At 53.4% G+C, this 20864-nt stretch overlaps 1 protein-coding gene across 9 annotated transcripts in view; it reads right to left on the bottom strand.

Moving 5' to 3' along the window:
- RNFT2 (ring finger protein, transmembrane 2) overlaps positions 1-20836 on the bottom strand; it is an 80360-nt gene extending 59524 nt beyond the window's left edge. For 7 of the 9 annotated variants that reach the window (XR_007911925.2, XR_007911926.2, XR_011385211.1 and 4 more), the window contains exons 1-7: positions 20690-20836; positions 19399-19577; positions 18931-18989; positions 12637-13088; positions 9527-9603; positions 4363-4463; positions 448-601 (exon numbers count right to left, since the gene is read on the bottom strand). Coding sequence is in view for 6 of the 9 variants with exons in the window: in XM_051826635.2 (XP_051682595.2) it covers positions 448-601; positions 4363-4463; positions 9527-9603; positions 12637-13088; positions 18931-18989; positions 19399-19422 (867 nt within the window). In the remaining 3 variants the exon portion in view is untranslated. The other 2 variants (XM_051826634.2, XM_051826632.2) reach the window with 2 other exon arrangements.
- Positions 20837-20864: the final 28 nt, after the last annotated feature.

Below are 20864 nucleotides of genomic sequence, written 5' to 3'. Positions count from 1 at the left end.
CACCTGCTGTGATGACACTCCCACAGTGGGAGCAGCCAGGCTGGCCTTGGCAAGAGCTGGCACCATGCAGTATGGACCTTCAGCCTCTGCCGTAGCGAGCCAAGCAAACCTCCTTTCTTCATATCCATCTAGTCTTGGGTGCTTACTTATAGCCACACACATGGACTGACACAGATGACAGCAGTATCCAGGGCAGCTCTGAGCAACAGAACCCAGGAGATGAACTTGGAGGGTGGCGGTGGGACAAGAAGGAAGGAGGACAAAGAGCCAAGCTTCGCCTCCAGGAACCAGGAGGTGGGTGGCAGGTGCCACTGGCTCTGGTTCTGTGTATTCCACGCAGTGGCATCAGTGCTGCCTTCGCCCATCCCCTCCTCTCCCAGAAGATGCCCTGAATCTCCTGCAGAATCGGTGCCAGTGGGGCCACCTGCAGCCACACCCAGTGCCTACCTTGGACTTGACAGCCAGGATGATCTTGGGCAGGGCCACGATGAGGCACTTGAGGGCGATGGTGATGTATTTCAGCACAAAGTCGGCAATCCCCACGATCCACAGCAGGTCGAAGAAGTCTAGAGTCTCCAGGTTGGGCTTTAGGAAGATGAGGCTGTGGGGGGGATTCAGAAAGTCAGCACGTTCAGTGAGTGCCAGGCCCGCACTCGGGAGTCCCACAGATGTCACCTGTGGAGGGGACACTGAACTGCACACCTGTGCCTGCTCCCGAGCCTGCTACTCACCTGCCATGGGACCTCTGGTGGGTCTCTTAACCTCACTCAGCCTCAATTCTCTTGAGAGTTAAGTGACCAGATTGACTGCGAACATCATTAAGTGCCCCTCCAGATTCTAGGCGTCCACAGCAGGCTTTATCAGAGGTAAAAGGAAGGACAGAGGGAATCTGATCCATCAGGCATTGTGCTAAGCTCTTTAAAAACATTAATTTGGGGGCCAGCATTGTCTATCAGCAAGTTAAGCCTCCACCTTCCACACTGGCATCCCACACAGATGTCAGTTCAATTCCCAGCTGCTCTACTTCCAATCCAGCTCCCTGCTCATGCGCCTGGGAAAGCAGCAGAGGATGGCCCATGTGTTTGGCTCCTTGTGCACATGTGAGAGACCCGGAAGAAGCTCCTGACTCCTGGCTTTGGCCTGGTCCAGTCTGGGCTGTTGTGATCATTTGGGGAGTGAACCAATAGATGGAAGATCTGTCTCTGTAATTGCCTTTTTTTTTTTTTTAAGATTTATTTATTTATTTGAAAGTCAGGGTTACACAGAGAGAGGAGAGGCAGAGAAAGAGGTCTTTTATTCGCTGGTTCACTCCCCAAGTGGCTGCAATGGCCAGAGTTGCACCGATCTGAAGCCAGGACCCAGAAGTTTCTTCTGGGTCTCCCACGCGGGTGCAGGGGCCCAAGGACTTGGGCCATCTTCTACTGCTTTCCCAGGCCATAGCAGAGAGCTGGATTGAAAGTGGAGCAGTTGGGAGTTGAACCAGCGTCCATATGGGATGCTAGCACTGCAGGTGGCAGATTTATCCACTTCTGTTACTATTTCACTAAAAAGGCCTTTCTAATCCTTTCTCTTTCCCCACCTTAGGAACTCCTAGAACCCATATGCTGAGTCATTTGATAATATCCTGTAGATTCCCAACAGTGTTTTTTAGTTTTCTAATTTCTTATTCTTGCTTTTGGTCTGACTGTATAATTTCCTGTGTTTTGTCTCCTAAGTTGGATATTCTTTCTTCTGCTTCACCGATTCTGTTGTTAAGGCTCTCCATTGTATTTTTTATTTGTTCCACTGAATTCTTCATTTCCAAGATTTCATTTTGATTTCTCTTTAAGGTCTCAATTTCGTGGGAGAAATTTTCTTTCATGTCATGTTTGGATTTCATTAGTTTGTACATTTGCTTCTTCTTCTTTTTTTTTTTTTTTCTACAGGCAGAGTTAGACAGTGAGAGAGAGAGAGTGAGAGAGAGAGAGAGAGAGAGAGAGAAAGAGAAAGATCTTCCTTTCGTTGGTTCACCCCCCCCCCCAAATGGCCGTGCTGCACCAATCCAAAGCCAGGAGCCAGGTGCCTCCTCCTGGTCCCCCATGCAGGTGCAGGGCCCAAGCACTTGGGCCATCCTCCACTGCCCTCCTGGGCCACAGCAGAGAGCTGGACTGGAAGAGGAGCAACTGGGACAGAATCCGGTGCCCCAGCTGGGACTAGAATCCGGAGTGCTGGCGCTGCAGGCGGAGGATTAGCCAAGTGAGCCACGGTGCTGGCCATGCATTTGCTTCTGATTACTTCTCAGTAATCCTATGATCAATTTTTTTGAATCCCATTTCTGGGATTTCTTCAATCTCTTCATTTTCCCAATCCAGTATCGAGGTGTTGTGTTCTTTTTGGGGTGTCATGTTGTCTTCCTTATTCTTATTTCCTAGACTGGTGTGTTTGTATTTGGCATTTGTGGGGATACTCATTGGTTTCTTCTTTGTTTCTTCGCTGTGGTGGCTTTTATCTTTGGACTATGTCTGACTGGATTAGTGGAGTGTCTGCTTTCAGGGACTACCTAGAGGTGTGTGGTGGGAGTGGCCAGGGAGCTCTGTTCAGTGCCCCAGGGTGAAGGTGTCTGAGGTGACACACCCAGGTTTGGCAAGGTAAATATATATATATATATATATATATATATATATATATATATATACACACACACATATTTTTTTTTTCAGGGGAGGTGTTTTGTTGTCTGTTGGCATAGACTCAGCTGAGCTCCTCACCTTGAAGGAAACTGGTGCCTGGACACTAGCCTCTGTGAGTATATGATTTGTCCACTCTGCCACAAGGACCACACAAAGATGCTACCAGACATCTAAAGAAGAACTAACTAACTCCACTTCTCAAGTTATTCAAAATAATCAAAAGGGAGGGAATACTCCCAAATTATTTCTATGAAGTCAGCATCACCTTAATTCTAAACTTGAAAACAATACAACAGAGAAAGAGTACAGGCCAGGTTCCCTGATGAACACAGACGCAAAAAATCCTAAACTAAATTCTGGCCAACTGAATCCAACAACACACCAGAAAGGTCATTCACCCAGACCACGTGGGAGTTATCCCTGGTATGCAGGGATGGTTCAACATTCACAAATCAATGTGATACACCACTTTAACAAACTGCAGAATAAAAACCATATGATTATCTCAATAGATGCAGAGAAAGCATTTGATAAACTACAACACCCTTTCATGATGAAAACTCTAAGCAAATTGGGTATAGAAGGAACATTCCTCAATACAATAAAGGCAATTTATGAAAAACCAATAGTGTCCTATTGAAGGGGGAAAGTTGGAAGCATTCCCACTGAGATCTGGAACCAGAAAAGGATGGGCAAAAAAGAAAGAGAGAGAGAGAGAGAGAGAGACAGAGATCTGCCATCTACTGGTTTTCTCCCCAAATGCCTGCAAGAATCAAGAGCCAGGCCTGGACCAGACCAAAGATGGATCCGGGAACTCCATCTAGGTCTCCCGCAAGGGTGGTAGAGACCAAACTACGTGAGCCATCATGTGTTGCCTCCCTGTGTGCATTAGCAGGAAGCTGGAATTAGAAGTGGATCTGTGGCGGCGAAGGTGGCGGGGGTGCTATGGCATAGTGGGTTAAGCCACCGTCTGCAGTACCAGCATCCCATATTGGCACTGGTTTGAGTCCCAGCTGCTCCACTTCTGACCCAGCTCTCTTCTATGGCCTGGGAAAGCAGACAAAGATAGCCCAAGTCCTTGGGTCCCTGTACCCATGTGGGAGACCCAGAAGAAGTTCTTGGCTCCTGGCTTCAGATGGGCCAGCCCCAGCCATTGTGGCCATTTTGGGGAGTGAACAGGTGGATGGAAGACCTTTATTTCTCTGTCTCTGCCTCTCTATAACTCTGCCTTTCAAATAAATAAATAAATAAAAAGAGATGGAGCTGGGACTCAAACCCAGGTACTCAGGATGCAGATAGCCAAGTGATATCTTAACTGTTACAGCAAACACCTGCCCAGCTCAGTATTTTTGATCTGTGGCTGGCTGAATCCACGGATGGGGCGCCTACAGACACAGATGGCTAACTGTCCTGCATTAAATAAAATCGTTTGTTAAAAGTGATTTCTTCTGTTTCCTTTTAGTTTTCTTGATGTGGCAACTAGAAAGTGTCAACTTACCTATGTGGCTTGCATTGTATTTTTATCAGAGAGAGTTGCTATGGGCAAGTGTGTGCCCCAACAGCAAGGTGGGATCTGAAAGGTGCAATGTGACACAGAGCTGGTGCACCGTTCTTCCCAAGCGAAGGGTGTGTGCCCCAAGCCCAGCACAGCCCCCCAGCCCTGCTGGGGTTGGTGTCAGACTCCCCTCCTTACCTGTTATACAGCTGCTGGGAACTGAAGGTGTAGAGGACATACAAGGTGTTCCCCGCCAGGAAGGCCAAGATCCACAAGATGACCAGCACTGACCTCTTCTCCTGGAGACAAAGCGAGAGATATCTGTGGGGACACTGTGATGCCAAAGGCACACACGATGGAATGTTCCAGAATGTTCTCTGTTGACCTTTAACCTTCCAGTTTCTTAAAGCTTTGGAGGAAGCTGGGCTTACAGTGAAGGGAAGGGCACTGGCATCTTTCCATCCCACTGGGACCCAAGGGGTGGAAAGGGGGGTAAGGGTGGACACCGTCTTGGAGAACCATCTGGAACGACTAGAAAGCAGTGTGGCGCACAGCACAGACTCCACAGCCAGACAGCCTGGGTTCAGATCCTCCGTCTGCAGCTGGGGAGCTGTCTAGTCTCAGGCAAGTGCATTCTCCTTGCACATCTGTACATAGGAGAGCACTTCACCAAGTTCAAGGGAAGATGGCGTTAAAAGATTGAGTTAAGGGCAGGCATATGGTGCAGTCATTAAGATGTCACTTGGGATACTCACGTCCCATGTCACCACCTGGGTATGAGTCCCTGCTCTGCCTCTGATTCCAGCTTCTGGCTAGCGTGCACCTTGGGAGGCAGCAGGCAATGACTTGAGTAGCTGGGTCCCCACCCATGTGGGAGAACCAGACTGAGTTCTCAACTTCTTTTTTCGTTTTTTAGATTTCATTTTATTTATTTATTTGAAAGGCAGAGTTACAGAGAGAGAGATAGAGGGAGAGACAGAGAGGTCTTCCATCTGCTGGCTCACTCCCCAAATGGTCTCAACAGCCAGGACTGCGCCAGGCTGAAGCCAGGAGCCAGGAGCTTCACCCAGGAATCCCAAGTGGGTACAGGGGCACAAGGACTTGGGGCCTCCTCTGCTGCTTTCCCAGGCACATTAGAAGTGGAGCAGCCAGGACTCAAATCAGCATCCGTATGGGATGCTGGCATTGTAGGCGGTGGCTTACCCTGTTACACCACAATGCCAGCCCCAAGTTTTCAACTTCTGGCTTCATCTTGACCCAGCCCTAGCTGCTGTGGGCATTGATGGGAATGGACTTGCAGAGGGAAGATCTGCTTCTGTCTTTCAAATAAAATGAAAATAAATAATACATCTTTAAGAAGTAAAAAAAAAAAAGTATGAGTTTATTTTGAAACAAAAATATTTTTAAGCTTTGATTGGTTTTTAATAATATACATTTTCCATTATAGTATAAAAAAACCCTTTGTGAACACACACATAAAAATAAACACATCCAGGGGCCGGCGCTGTGGCACAGTGGGTTAACACCCTGGTCAGAAGTGCCGGCAACCTTTATGGGAGCCAGTTCTAGTCCTGGCTGCTCCTCTTCCAATCCAGCTCTCTGCTGTGGCCTGGGAAAGCAGTAGAAGATGGCCCAAGTTCTTGGGCCCCTGCACCCACATGGGAGACCTGGAAGAAGCTCCTGGCTTCAGATCAGCGCAGCTCTGGCCATTGCAGCCATCTGGGGAGTGAACCAGCAGATGGAAGACCTCTCTCTCTCTCTGCATCTCCTCTCTGTGTAACTCTGACCTTCAAATAAATAAATAAACCTTTAAAAATAAACACATCCATTTAATTCCATTTTCTCTGAACTCTTTGAAGTCCCCTGGTATTACTGCCTGCCTTCCAGAACTGTGAGGATTAATGTACATCAGTGCTTCCTGGAGGGACGCCCAGCGAGTGGCAGTCGCAGTTCACATTTCCTGTCAGCAAATGAGACACACAGAAATTAGATAATTCTTGCTCAAGGGCACACGTGCTACCCCTTAGTGTCCTCATCTGAAAACGAGGGTGTGACTGAGGATTAGGTCAAATTAATAAATCTAAATATTCAGGGACTGGCGCTGTGCTGTTGCGTTATAAAGCCGCTGCCTGCATTGCTGGCAGCCCATGTGGGTGCCGGTTCGAGTCCTGGCTGCTCCACTTCCAATCCAGCTCTCTGCTATGGCCTGGGAAAGCAGTAGAAGATGTCTCAAGTCCTTGGGCCCCTGCACCTGCGTGGGAGACCCGGAAGAAGCTCCTGGCTCCTGGCTTTGGATCAGCTCAGCTCCAGCCATTGCAGCCAATTGCGGAGTGAACCAGCGGATAGAAGACCTCTCTCTCTCTCTGCCTCTCCTTCTCTTTCTGTAACTCTTCCACACACTTGATCTTAGCCAAAAGGCCGAGAAGCGATCTGTAACTCTTTCAAGTAAAAAATAAAATAAAATAAATATACAGTCTATGGTGGGCATTTGGCCTAGTGGTTAAGATGCCTGCGTCTCACTTCACAGGGCCTTGATTTAATCTCTGGTTCCAGCTCCTGACTCAGATTCCCGCTTATGCACAACCTGGAAGGCAGAAGTGACAGCTCAAATAATAGGGCTCCTGCCACCCATGTGGAGACCTGGATTCAGTTCCCAGCTCCAGGCTTCGGCCTGGCCTCGCCACAGGCATTGCAGGCACGCAGGCAGTGAGACAGTGAGTGGGAGTTCTTTCTCTCCATTTAACTCTCCCCTTGCCTATCCACTTGCCTATCCAATAAGCAAACGTCTGGCGTGGTACAGACACACATCAGGTTTACACCGCGTAGGACCTACGACTAGATGTCTCCAGCCCGGCAGTAGACGCAGTTCTGGAAACTTCTGTGCTCGAAACTTCTGCGCTGGCTTTTTCTAGCACAGACATCTATGCCACCACCCCGCACTGATCCTGCTCGCTGTAGGGCCACCCTGATGGGATCAAACTCATGCACAAGGCCATCAGCACCTGTCATAATCCAGCCCTCTCTCTCTTTTGCTAGCCTCACTCTGACTTAGTTCCCGGGGAGAAAAACCAGAAGCCATTCTCCGTTTGCTGCAGCTTCTGGGCGAGTGAGCGATCGCAGGAACTGTCCGGATGTGGCTGCAGCAAGGGTGCGCTCCAGCCCGAGGACCCCTCTGCTGCTGATCTTCATAAAGCTTGTCTTTTCCTGGACCGGGCGGCTACATTGCTGGAACAAGATGAGGTCATAACTTTCCCAGGGTAACCTTCCTTGCGGTTTCGGTAAATTCTCAATACATGCTGTCTCCAGACACAGCTCAGCGCCCCGCGCCCTGTTTGGATGCACATTTCCAAAGAGCGGACTAAACAAATGCATCTCTATGTACCCATTATGCCAGGAGCGGTCAAGGTTAACGACTCTGAAAACCAGCTGCAACCAACTGCCTGCTCTTATCAATGTGATTAATCCACTCAGCAGCCCTTTTGCCTCAATCAATAATAGATTCCCGTTTGATTCTTCGCAGATTCAAAGGAACCGGGCGACAGAGAGGGAATGAGCAAAGCCCCGAGAGGACAGACTCAGAAAGACAAAAGGGGCAGCGCTCAAGTATAAAGCTCAGGTGCCGTGCAGACCCTTCTCTCAGAAAATATGCACACATGGGCAACACACACCCGTGTCTTCCTAGGGGTCAAGGCCCCCAGGAGGTCTGTCCAGGCATCCACTGGGTCCCTAAAATTTCCACATACGTTACTGCATCTGTGAGAGAGGGGCAGCTTCCAATCCTCCCTCTTGGGTGTGGAATCCACCTGCTGTCTCAATTGTGGTAGACGGGGTTTTGCATAAGGACAATGAGCATAAGGGTCAAGAAGAGCCCCCTGGCTCTGGGTCCAACCCTGGCGCACGTGGAGACTGAGCTGCTGTCCAGGTGACACGGAGGCCCAGGTGCTTGTGAGCTCCAGAAGAGCAAGATGGGGTATCCGTCACTAGTGCAAACATGGGCTTCTACACGGCTCAATAAATGCTGCCGATAAGCCGGGCACTGTGCTAAACACCTGCTATGCAACCTCTCCTCTCATCCTCTAGATGGGCCTACAAAAGGGCACGAGTACAGGTGCCCCTGACTCATGTAACAGCGCCGTCACATCCTGACAGAGCCATGGTAAGCAGAAACACAAGTCCAAGTGCATTGACCGCATCTGACCTCCTGGGCCTCCGAGCTCGGCAACAAGCGCGCCGTCCACAGCTAGGTGTTTCCCTCATGACTGCAGTGCTGACTGGGAACTGCCGCCACCTCGCACCCCAGAGAGGATCGTCCGGGGTATCGCCAGCCCGGGAAAGAACCAAATTCCTAACTCAAAGGATGGCTTCCACTGGATACCTTCAGTTATACACAATCATAAGATTGCAAAGTCTAAGCTGGACCACCATTAAGTCAAGACCGTATGTAGTCCCTCTTCTAAGGGAACACCTGAGATGACCAAGGTAATCCACCTGTGGGCTTGCAGGTTGGGGGGGGGGGGGCTGGCATTTGAGCTTGGAATCAGCAGTCTCTCAACTGCCTGGGTTCAAATCTTGATGTCACCACTGACACCAGCTGTGACCTCCAGCAGGAAACTTAGTTTCTCTGAGCCACAGTTCCATCGTTAGGAAAGTGAAGTCAGAATGATTCTGCCTCCTCCAGGTTGCTGGGCTGAGTCTACAGGATGAGATGAAGAAGGGGCTCAGGGCTGTGCTGGCGGCAGAGAACACTGCGGACGGTGGCGGCATCAGCAGGAGGAAGGCAGCCCTAAGCCTGATGTGGGTTGCGAGTGAGCTAATGAGTTGAATGTCAGGAGGGCAAAGGGCTGGTCTGGGGCACGTGGAGGAGAGGCTGGAGGGACTGGTCTCTATGGGGCACAGCAGAGCGGGAGGGGTAGCAGGAGAAGGCGTTCCCAAGATGCCCAAGATGCATGCTTTCCCGAGAAGCCTACACTCTGACCCTTGGAGCCTGTGCCTGTGTGAGCGACTCCCTGGCCAAGAGGTAAGAAGACAGCATCAGTTAGGAGTCAGCCCGCGCTGCCTGCATGACCCAGGCAGGCTGGGATAATCACAGGAGCCCTTACACATGGAAGAGGGAGATGCAAGTATGGAAGGACATGGAAGGCTGCGGACATGCAACCCCACTGGCCCAAAGCAAGAGGAAGAGGCCAGGAGCCAAAGAGACCAGCAGGGAGATGCTCCCCTCGGGCCTGCAGAAGGAATGCGGCCCTGCTGGCCTTGGTCTTGGCCTGCAGACTTCCGCCCTGCGGAACCGCCGGGTGATGAGCACGTCCTGTTGGCACCGCTGAGCCTACAGCCATTTTTCCCAGCAGCCGTGGAGACTCACCTTCAGGGAGACCTGCTCGCGGAGCGTGGAGTTGGCGTAGGCGAAGGTGCTGGCCATCCCGATGCACACAGCAATGCCTGCGGGACAGAGGAGGGCTCAACACCACCGGCTCAGACTCATCAGGCCCGGCCCAAGTCTGTGAGCAACGTTGGCGAGGGACACATCCGGGTCCCCTGGGAGTCCACAGACGAGGGAGAAGATCCCACTTCTGGGGATCTAGTTCCTGCATGAACCACTGGGGGCCCTGAGCCATTCTGGCTGAGGGGCGGGGTGAGGCCACTGGGGGATAGTTCATGGCACCAGGATGGGAACACAGCCTGGGCAGGCTGGCAAGACCTGGCTTCAAACCCCAGTCCTGCCACCTCCTCTCTGTGTGAGCCTGGGCAAGTCACTGCCCCTGTCTGGGCTTCAGTCTCCTCATCTGTGAAATGGACAGAATAACACCAGTCCTTACCTAGTGGAGGGATAACGCTTAGAGAACATCATCTGATTATTTCTACTTTGTTTTTTTAAAGATTTATCTATTTATTTGAAAGGCAGAGTGACAGAAAGAGAGCAAGCAAGAGAGACCTTCTAACTGCTGGTCCACACTTCAGAGGGCTGCAACAGCTGGGGCTGGGCCAGGCTGCAGCCAGGAGCTGAAAACTCAGGTCTCCCAGGTAGGTGGCAGGGACCCAAGCACTTGGGCCATCTGCTGCTGGCTTTCCCAGGCGCATCAGCAAGGAACTGGATCGGAAGCAGAGCAGCCAGTACCGGAACTGGCACTCCAACGCGGAGGACGCCAGTGCTCTGAGCACAGCTTGACCTGCTGCACCAAACACTGACCCTCTCCTTTTTCTAATTAAAAAGTTTATTTTTATTTACATGGAAGATAGAGAGACAGAGAGAGAGGTAAGAGATATGGATCTTCCCTCCGTGTCAGTCTAGGGGCTGGAAATTCAGTCTGAAGCTCCCCTGTGGGTGGCAGGGACCCGAGTCCTTGAGCCATCAGTGCTGCCTCCCAGGGGGCGCATCAGCAGAAAGCTGGAATCAGAGGTGGATCCAGACTCACACCCAGGCACTCTGATATGGGATGCAGGCGTGCCAAGGGATGGCTTAACATGTGCTAAACATTCACCGCTATTTCTACTTTCAAAACAGAGTCTGAGGTGCGTTATTTGCAATAAAAAACAGAAAAAGCGCACAACACCATAAGGAAATAAAATTGAACGTTAAAGGGGAAAAAAAATCCTGGCTAACAGGCAAACATGACCCAGGCAGATGGGGGAACGGAACTGAATTTTATTCCACAACTCATTTAATTGCTACTGTTTGCCAAACTACAATCTTGGAATTCTTCTTGAATACTGATTTTCAAATGCTACTTTTTTTTCTTTGTAGAAAGGATTCTGTTTTCACATGATGTGCTTGGCACTCACTCACTTTTCAATAGTACGCATATCCAGGTATTTCAGATGTAAATATATATTACATTTTATATATTATAAATATGTAGTATACTCCAGGTATAAAAATGTTTATTAAAAACATGAAATTCGAACGGGTAATGCCACAGTTGTTTTTTCCCCCTCTCCTCTTTGTTTAAAAAAGCAAACAAATGGTGCTGGATTGTGGTGCAGCAGGTTAATCTGCCCCTTGTGACACCAGCTTCCCACCCATATCAGACCACTGGCTGGAGCCCCAGCTGCTCCACTTCTGATCCAGCTCCCCGCTGGATGGCCCAGGTGCTTCAGCTCCTGCCACCCACGTGGGAGTCCTAAGTGGATTTCTGGGCTCTTATCTTCAGTCTGGCCCAACCATGGCCATTGTGGCCATTTGGGGAATGAATCAGCAGATGGAAGCTCTCTCTCTCTGTCATTGTGCCTTTCAAATAAGTAAAATGATTTTTTAAAGCAAATAAACAACAATAACAAAAAACCCCACCAACTGACAAAGAAAATGACCACACTGCAGAGTGACAGAGAGGCGGGGGCTGTGGAGTTCCAGGCAGGGATCTGCGTGGCAGCTCCCACTTCCAGGACGTAGGGAGGGGCTGACAGGGTAGCACCCCACAGTCAGGAATGTGGGCTGATCTGTGGACATCCCCTGTGGGAAGCAGCAGGGGCCATGGACAGTTCTCACCAGGGTTCCTGCTGCAGGACTGGCATGGCCACCCACGAGCCCTCCAGGGCATGGCCACATCACAACCCAGTGACAGTCGGTAATGGTAACAATGCACCAGAGACCGCTTAGGCAATATGAGCCCTGCGCCACGTGCTATGCTAAGCACGTCATGACTCATTATTTCACTTCCGAATGAGAAGTGGTGTTTAATGAGCACTTGCTATTTGCCAGTACTAAGCCAAGTATTTTCATGTGTGTTAAAACAAATGAAAATCACAAAAGTAACAATTTACACTTGCACGGTAGCCAGGTGCCAGGCGCTGTCCTCCATGCCTCACTCAGACTCAGCCTGTGACCCCATCAAGCAAACAGCTTGATGCAGCTGCCTGTTGGCATCCGGGAACCTCCCGATGGACGCACAAATCCCTTGTATGTGACGGAACAGTACTTGTGACCAGGTCATGCCCCTTCTCCACACACTCTGTTTTCTCTAGATGACTTGTAACACCTGCTGCAAAGCCAACACTACGCACGTAGCTATTATCCTGTGTTGTTTAGGGAATAAGGCCAGGGACAGGTCCATACACGCCAAGTGCGCATGCATTTTCTTTCCAAATATTTTCCATCTGCAGTGGGTGGACTCTGGATGCAGAACCTGTGGCCACGGGGGGTGGGGGCAGACTGCACGTCCCATCACAACCCCTGTTTTATGGATGCTGAGGCACAGAGAGGTTCGGTATTGTTCCCAGGGTCACAGGGTGAGGAAGGGGCACAGTGGGGTGCAGGCTCCAGCCATCCAAGCTTGCTCCTGCTCCTACCAACCAAGCAGCTGAACAGCTTCCTATCACTGCCCCCATTAGACAGATCAGGAAACTGAGGTTCAGAGAAGCCAAGAAACTTACCCCAAGTCACACAGCCAGCCAGATCTGAAGCCAGGTCTGCCCTTGCCAGCCCCCGCCCCCCCCCCCACACTACAGGGACCCCCCGTGTGCAGCCCCAGGCCTCACCGAGTTTATGCTGGAAGCATACTTTGGCCAAGAGGATGAGGATGAAGGGAAGCCCCTTCTGCAGCCAGCACATCACAGCCTTGAGCTCGGACAGGGCAGGCGCAGGTGTCCCCGGCTGCTCATCGCCGGCCTCCTCCGCGTGCCCGCGGTGGTCGCCGCCCACATGCTGCAGCAGGGAACCCCCGCGCGTGCCAGGGCCGTGGTGGAAGTGGTGGTGGGGCGGCCGGTGGTGGAAGGTGCCGCCCTCCTCTCGTGCCGCAGGCATCTGGATGAACACGTCGCCGCCGCTGGCCGCTGCGCCCAGCACCAGACTGGCTGGGAAAGGGCTGGCCGGCAGGCCGCCTGCGAGGCCGGAGAAGAGCGCGGGTGGGGAGGCCGCTTCTGCCTTCAGACTCTCGAAGACGCCACCCTCATCCACACTGGCCTCAGAGCTGAGCGCCTGGCTGCGATTCCTGCAGGACAGGGGGCAGAGGAGTCAGGGGCGTGGCACCCCAGTGCAGGGGTGGGGGGTGGGGGCGGGGTGGGAGGGTAGGTGGGTGGGGCGCTGGCCAAGTAAGAGTAGCAATGGGGGCGCCCAGCTGTGAGCCCTCAATTCATGCCTGTTTATTTGAAGGGTACAGGGACACACACAGATCTGCCATCTGCTGGCTCACTCTCCAATTGCCCCAACAGCAGGGGCTGGGCCAGGCTGAAGCCAGGAGCTCCATCCAGCTCTCCCACATGGGTAGCAGGGATCTGGGTACCTGGGCCATCACCTGGTACCTCTCAGGGTTCACACTAGCAGGAAGCTGGAGCAGACACAGAGTCAGGACTCGAACCCAGGCTCTCGCATATGGGACGTGGAGTCCCAGGTGGCCCACCTCTGGGCCAAACGCCCACCCCTCAGTCTGGTATGTTTACGTCCTAACCCCTGGAGACCTAAGAACAGGACCCCCTGTAGAGATGGGTGTTTACCAAGAGAACCAAAGCTTGGGCACTCACTCAGTAGGACCAGCATCCTCAGAAGAAATTAGCTCACAGACATGCAGAGTGAGGACCTTGGGAAGCCATGGGCAGAAGATGGCATCCACAAGCCAAGGAGAGGCCTCAGAAGGACCCCCTGCCACTCACACACACCCCTGGATCCCAGCTTTCCCGCCCCCAGAACGGTGAGGGAAGGACTTCCTGTGGCTGCAGCCGCCTGGTCTGCAGGACCTTGGGAGGACGGCCCCAGCGGCGCTGAACACTTGCTCCACATCAGACTCACTTCTAAGTGCTCAGCTGCCCCGACCCCCGGAATCCTCCTCTCCACCCTGGCAGTAGGTGCTAGTGAGACCCCCGCTTTACAGGCCGAGCAGGTGAGACCCCGTGGAGACTGGGCGAGGCATGGAGCGGGCAGTGCAGACCCAGGCGGCTCACTCCAGAGCCTCCTCTCCTACCTGCTGTACGCACTGAACCCGAGCTCAGGATTCTGTGTGCTTCTGGAATAGTCTCTGGAACCCAAGGAACCCCTGGCTCTGGGACCTTCAGGTTCAGGGACTCCCAGGTCCCAAGAGGGGCACACAGGAATGGCAGGAAGAGACCCCCACGTGCACCCCAATGCCACCTTCACTAGGGGACCTTATCCTGCTGCCCTTGGTTTTCCCACCTGAAAAATGGGTGTGAAGTTCCCTCAGGCCTAGAATTCCGGGGGATAAAATTGATAATGCCCTTTGCCACGTACCTGGAGCCTCCTAGATGCTCTTTCATACCTGGGAACCACACTCTCTTTTCCCAGGGAGGCACTCTGGGGCCAAATTGCCTTTTCTAGGTCCTAGCATGGGTTCTTGGGCTGGACTCAGGCAAACAACTCCAGGACTCTGTCAGAGCAGCCTGGAGTCACCCCTGTAGGAAGGGGGAGCCCAGGAGCAGATGGGGTGTCCATGGACGCTGAATCCCAGGGTTCCGGATGCCATCTTCCTTCCTTCCTTCCTTCCTTCCTTCCCTGTCCTCTTTTCCCATGGAACACTACGTGGGGATCCAGTCTACACTGCTTGATGTGCACCTGTCGGGGAGGAGGGGGGAGGCGACGTGCACCCTGCAGGAGGTCCCCCACAGCAATCTGAATACACCATGAGCTCACTAACAGCAAGACCTGTGCTTCATTCATCCTCTGGATCCCACAACCCAGGGCACACAGTTGGTGCTTAATAAATGCACACCAGCTACTATTTCAGTCCCAAGTGAGTGAGGTTTTACGCTGTATTCATAGTTCATCCTGTGTAATCCGTTCTCTCAGAGACCAGGGAACACTTTAGAACATGTATATCCAGTGATTTCATTATCCCATCAAGGACTTCCCAGGCTGTACTCCCTCCCGTAGTCTCAAAGCCTACTGATAGGCACCGGTGTCATTCCCACTGTACAGATGAAGAAACTCGGCCGGCGCCGCGGCTCACTAGGCTAATCCTCCACCTTGCGGCGCCGGCACACCGGGTTCTAGTCCCGGTCGGGGCGCCGGATTCTGTCCCGGTTGCCCCTCTTCCAGGCCAGCTCTCTGCTGTGGCCAGGGAGGGCAGTGGAGGATGGCCCAGGTGCTTGGGCCCTGCACCCCATGGGAGACCAGGAGAAGCACCTGGCTCCTGCCTTCGGATCAGCGCAGTGCGCTGGCCGCGGCGGCCATTGGAAGGTGAACCAACGGCAAAAAGGAAGACCTTTCTCTCTGTCTCTCTCTCACTGTCCATGCTGCCTGTCCAGAAAAAAAAAAAAAAAAAAAAAAAAAAAGAAGAAACTTAGACTTGGAGAGATGAACTCCCTACTCAAAGCCTGCTCCTGGAGAGAGCCGCCTTCACGGGGCTGTGCCATCCCACCCGGGTAGCCTGTGACCATCCGCCAGATTTCAGCTGAAAGCTCTCTTCTGGGGTGCAGCCTCCCCCTCTCCGACCCCAGACACAGAGTGCTCCCTGCTGCTGCTTCTCCCTGCACCCTCACTCACCTGCCTGGGACTGATCAGACCTTGGTTCACTCCTTATCTCTCGCTCTAGACTTGCCTGTGGCTCTCAAACCCTGGTTGCACACTGCAATCACTGGGGAGTGGGGGCTTTTGCAAGTTACAGGCGAGTCGAGCTCCCAGCTCCTAGGGTTCCTCCGAGTTCCCTGGAGATCCTAACAGGCAGTCAGCGCTGCAAGGCAGTGCTCCGGACCAGGCTGCACTGCACAAGGTCAGAGCCAGTGTTAGCTCCCTGTGCATCCCGACCACCGGCAGGTGCACCTGGCACACGGCACGCGCCCACTAAACGTGGCCTGAAAAAGGGACTGAATGAACACACACTACAGACCCCGAGAAGGCCTGCAACAGGAAACAAATCAACTTTGTTTGAACCGGTGCTTCCCAAACTTGTTTGGTGACAGGATCCCTCTGATCCATGGGAAATCTATGAAGCTCACCAGTTAAACACAGCAGGGAACTTCAGAAACCGGGCCTGAGGGTCCATTCCTCTAAACCTGGGGTACCCTGCAGATGGCTTCCCCCTCTTGTCTCCCACCACGCCTCATCCATGCTGGCTTCCAAGGCCCAGGAAACATGCAGTCCACCTCCCTCGGGCTCTGGATAACGATGTTGGTATTAATCATGACGACAGCCATGGACACCTAGCTGCGCACCACAGGGGGCCTGGAGATTTTTTGTTTATTTTTTATTTCTCCAAGAAACAGAGCTCAGAAAGCAGGAGTCCTGGCAGGTGTCCATGCTGGCCTGGGTGGAGGCCACCTTCTCCCCGGCCCCCTACTGTCCCATGGGGCACCTCCACACGCCCTTGACCTTTCCGGTACTCTGAGTTCACTGGGCTCGGGGGATGTCAGCATGACCTGGGAAGACTCAACCCACCGAGAAGCTGTTTATAGCCGGCCTCCCCACATCTAGCCGGGATTTCAGTCTAAATGCTCCTTGGAGGGCGCAGAGGCTCCACTTCCAATTTAACCCCTTAAGGGCTAGAGCTGGAGGCAGCCCAGAAGAAGTGGATTTGTCCATTTAGGCGGTGGGTGCCTCAAAGCACAGACTTTGGGGGACACGCGGACTGGGGCCCAAATCTCGGCCTTGCCCCTTCCTGGCTGTATGACTCCAGGTAATATACTTCCCCTCTCTGAACCTCAGTTTCTCCATCTGTACAATGGGGATTAAAAGCAGCCCTGATCTTACCAGGCTCCAGGGAGGGTGCCTCATACATGGGGTGGCCATGATTTTTCTGCTGTGGTCTCTTCCCTCAAGGATCTCCTGGTTCCCCTGAGAGCAGAGGGCAACACTGTCTTCAGAGACTGGGAAACTCTAACACTGAACGCCGGATGCTGTGTCTACACGGTCAAGTTCATTCCTTCATCAGCAGCCCTGCGTCTGATTATCTTCCATTTACAGAGGAAGACACAGAGACCCACGGGTGATGGGGAGGAAGTGGCTGTCCTGGGGTTTTGGCCAAGGGTTGTCAGACTTGAAGCCAGTGCTATTCCGAGTAGAACAGGCAGGACCAGGGCCAGCGCCGCAGCTCAGTAGGCTAATCCTCCACCTAGCGGCGCTGGCACACCGGGTTCTAGTCCCGGTCGGGGCTCCGGATTCTGTCCCGGTTGCCCCTCTTCCAGGCCAGCTCTCTGCTGTGGCCAGGGAGTGCAGTGGAGGATGGCCCAAGTGCTTGGGCCCTGCACCCGCATGGGAGACCAGGAGAAGCACCTGGCTCCTGCCTTCGGATCAGTGCGCTGCGCCACGGCAGCCACTGGAGGGCGAACCAACGGCAAAGGAAGACCTTTCTCTCTGTCTCTCTCTCACTGTCCACGCTGCCTGTCAAAAAAAAAAAAAAAAAAAAAAACAGGCAGGACCGACGACCGACATAAAACTAGGTCCCAAGGCTGTGGCTGGAGGACACTCTGGGTGGTTGTGCGGCCGACCTTGGGGGCTGAGGGAGCCTGGAATAGGATGGCGAGGGACGAGATCGCTGGCTCTCTGCTCGGTAGATACGTGGGCTAGCGCCAGGGCAGGGAGACTGTCACTAACTGGGAACAGGCCACATGGCGTGTATAATCTTGGGTTTACATACATAGAAAGTCTAGCTCGTGAGTGTTTTCTTAGATCCTGTATTTACTTATTGCTTACAGGGCCAAAGTTATTTGTATCCCCGCTGTGGTTCAGAGCGGCTCATCTCCAGCCCGTCACCTCTTACTCTAACCCTCACACATGCAGCCAGTATTTCCTCTGCCCTAAATCACCCAGGCCAGACAGCAAACAACTGGAGCCCACCAGCACTGCTCACTCTAGCCGGTCCTAAGCTGTCCCCCTGCCCTGCCTCATCTGTTGCATGGAAAACACAAACAAGGCTTGGCCTCTGCTCTCATGACTGACACTGGAGCTTCCCACTGTGGCTCCGGGTGCTGTTCCCCACCAACCCCCCCCCCAATATGTAAGCAAGGAAAATCCCCTTGCAAAGTCCCTGGCCTCTCAGTGTTTCAGACTGAAGGCCTGTGTGCCCCGCATTTCCACGCTGACATGCTAAAATCCAACAGGATGGCATTAGGAAATGGGATATCACTTTGGGAAGTGATTTCTCTGTGGGATGAGTGCCCACACAGAAAGAGCTGTGGTGCAGCCGGGTGAGCTGCCCTAGGGGACAGCTGCATCCCACACGAGAGGGCCTGGTGTGCGTCCTGGCTACTCCCTGGGCTTCCAATCCAGCTCCCTGCTAATGCACCCGGAAGACAGCAGGTGATGGCCCAAGTGCTTGGGTTCCCGCCACTCCTATGGAAGACCCAGGTGGAGTTCTCGGTTCTTGGCTTTGGCCTGGCCCCACCCTGGCTGTTGTGGGCATTTGGAGAGTGAACCAGTGGATGGACGATCTCTCTCTTCTCTGACTTTCCACCTTTCAAATCAATCAATGCATCTTAAAGTAACAACAACAACAAACAAAAGAACAGACTGATCCCTGGCCCCTGCCAGCCTGTCAAAGAAACAGCCCTAAATCAGGAAACAAGTCCTCACCAGACGATACCAGCTCTGCTGGTGCCCTGGTGTTGGACTTCAGAGCTTCCAGAACCCTAAGACGTCCCCGTCTGCCATCTAAGCTGCCCAGCGTTCTGCCTGAACGGATGAAGGCATCGCCAGAAGTCAAAATCCCGCAGGTGCTGTCACTGGCCCTGCGGAAGGCCGTCCCTGCGCAGAGCGGCTTCCACGCCCGTCTCCTTGGCGAGGCTGACAGCTAACTCTGAGAGGCAGGGGTCGTTCCATCCAGCGTGGGGTTCCCTCTGGCCGTCAGACACCCAGGGCACTCAGATGGAAGGGAACCGAGAGAGCCCTACCTTTCAGGCGGGACGTTATCTGTGTTGCTGCTGTGGCGTCTCTGCATTTTCCTTAACACCTGAAAGCCAACACACAGGAGAGTCAGAACCTCCCGACACGCCCACTGCTTATCAGGTTGCCATGGTAACCATCAACAAGGGCTCTGTTGGACCCCATTTTGGTCTTTCATGCCACCCAAGCTTCCATCTGACTTGCAATCCCATGAAGGAAGTGTGGTCAGCCCATCTCCCAGGTGAGATGATGAGACTCGCAGGTGCAGGACGTCCTCAGGCGAGAGGAGCCAGCAGTGCGCTGTGCAGCTGGATGCTGGACTGACACTGCCCCTAACATGCTGTGTGACCTTGCACACATCAGCTACCTCTCTGTGGCTTCAGCCACTTAGGAGGCCTAGAGAGGTCAGACTTCTTCCGGGCCACACATGTAATAAAGTGGCCACGGGGACGTGCATTCCCGGGAACGGCCGTCACCTGTTTCACTGCGAGTAGCCACATGGACGTCAGCACTCCATACTGCCAACACCGGGGGTGGTCATTTGGCGCTCCTGCTGGGGAGAGGGTCACTGGAGCCCGGAGACGGCAGGCCTTCCCTCCTCTTCCTCTCCGGAGGGATGCACAGGTCAGGGTAGCTGGCCGGGACGCTCCAAACCCTGGACGGCACAGAACACCTGGGTAAACAGCCCGTGGGTGCTCTGCGCCCGGTAAGTCTGCAACATTGTTGGTTGCAATGGGCAAATGACGCCAGCAGCTCCATATCCACTTGCTGATGCCTCTTTGCAACACTTTTGCATAGTTAAGATCACGTATTTGAATCCACTATCCCAGGATAAGACTTGACTGGGGAATGAGGTAAACACGTTTCAGATCCTCCCAGGGCTCCCCGCCCCAAGCAGAATAAGTAGGCTCTGTTCACAGCCCAGGGATCCTGCCCGAGGTGGGTGCACACGTCTCACTGTCTCTTCTGGGACCAGGGAGTGCCTTTGACTTGCTCTGCAGATGGCAGGTCAAAGGTCCCCTTCTCCCAAGGGCCCTGGCCACCCCGCTGACCTCTCCGGCTGTGGAGTGGTTTCCGAACCCCGCCAACCTCTCAAGGGGGCCCTGTCGTGCTTCCTAGGACCACTGAGTGGAGCTAGAACCCATCAGCTATGTCTCCTTTGCTTTGGGCTAAGTGGGTCTTGGGCCTACCATGTCCCTACACAAAGGAAGGCCCATTAAGCAGAGTTCTCAAGAACCTGTCTGTTGCTCAACGCCCCCGCCCCCGCCCCCCAACCCGCAAATCCCTGGAGACGACACAGGCTCCCGAGGGCCGCCCGCACACCTCCTAAACGCAATGCCCAAGGTCTAGTTCGCACGCTTGCTTTCCACGCAGTGTCCGAATCTCTGTGGGAGGCAGGCGGTCCGTGAGTTCCTACAAAACCGAATTCTGGAACCAAGGCTCGCACGCGGGACGGAGCTCCAGGACCGAACGCATCGCCCAGAGCTCCCCACTACCTCGGGGAGGGCCGCGCCGCCACCCTCCGAGGCCTGCGACGCTGTGCGTCGTGCGCGGGCCGCCACACTGCTGCACAAGCGCACGCGAGAAAGCATCTCCTGCAGTACTTGCAACGGAAGCAGGCAGGTGCGTCCGCTCCAACGTCGCGAGCGCTGTCCGCTCCTGCCACCCACGCACAGCGCCCAGCGCTCTGGGCTGCAAGGCTTGACTTCATAGACCGAGCCGGTTTTCAAGAAAAAAAAAAAAAAAAAAAAAGCGTTCTGCTATTACCTGCCCAGACAATTCAGCAATCACAGCCGCATCACTCACGTCCATCTGAGCCAATCGCTGGCGCTGCGCGGGCAGCACGTGACTTCCGAGTGCTTCCGGTTTCTCCTCCCGAGCGTTCTCCAGGTTGCGGCACTAGGCGCTAGGACCCCAGCACAGCTGCTCTGGTCGCTTGGAA

Source organism: Oryctolagus cuniculus, chromosome 21 (genome assembly GCF_964237555.1).
Source record: "Oryctolagus cuniculus chromosome 21, mOryCun1.1, whole genome shotgun sequence".
Classification (NCBI taxonomy): Eukaryota; Metazoa; Chordata; class Mammalia; order Lagomorpha; family Leporidae; genus Oryctolagus; species Oryctolagus cuniculus.
The sequence above is the reverse complement of the archived record's forward strand: the minus strand, read 5'-3'. Positions and strand labels throughout refer to the sequence as shown.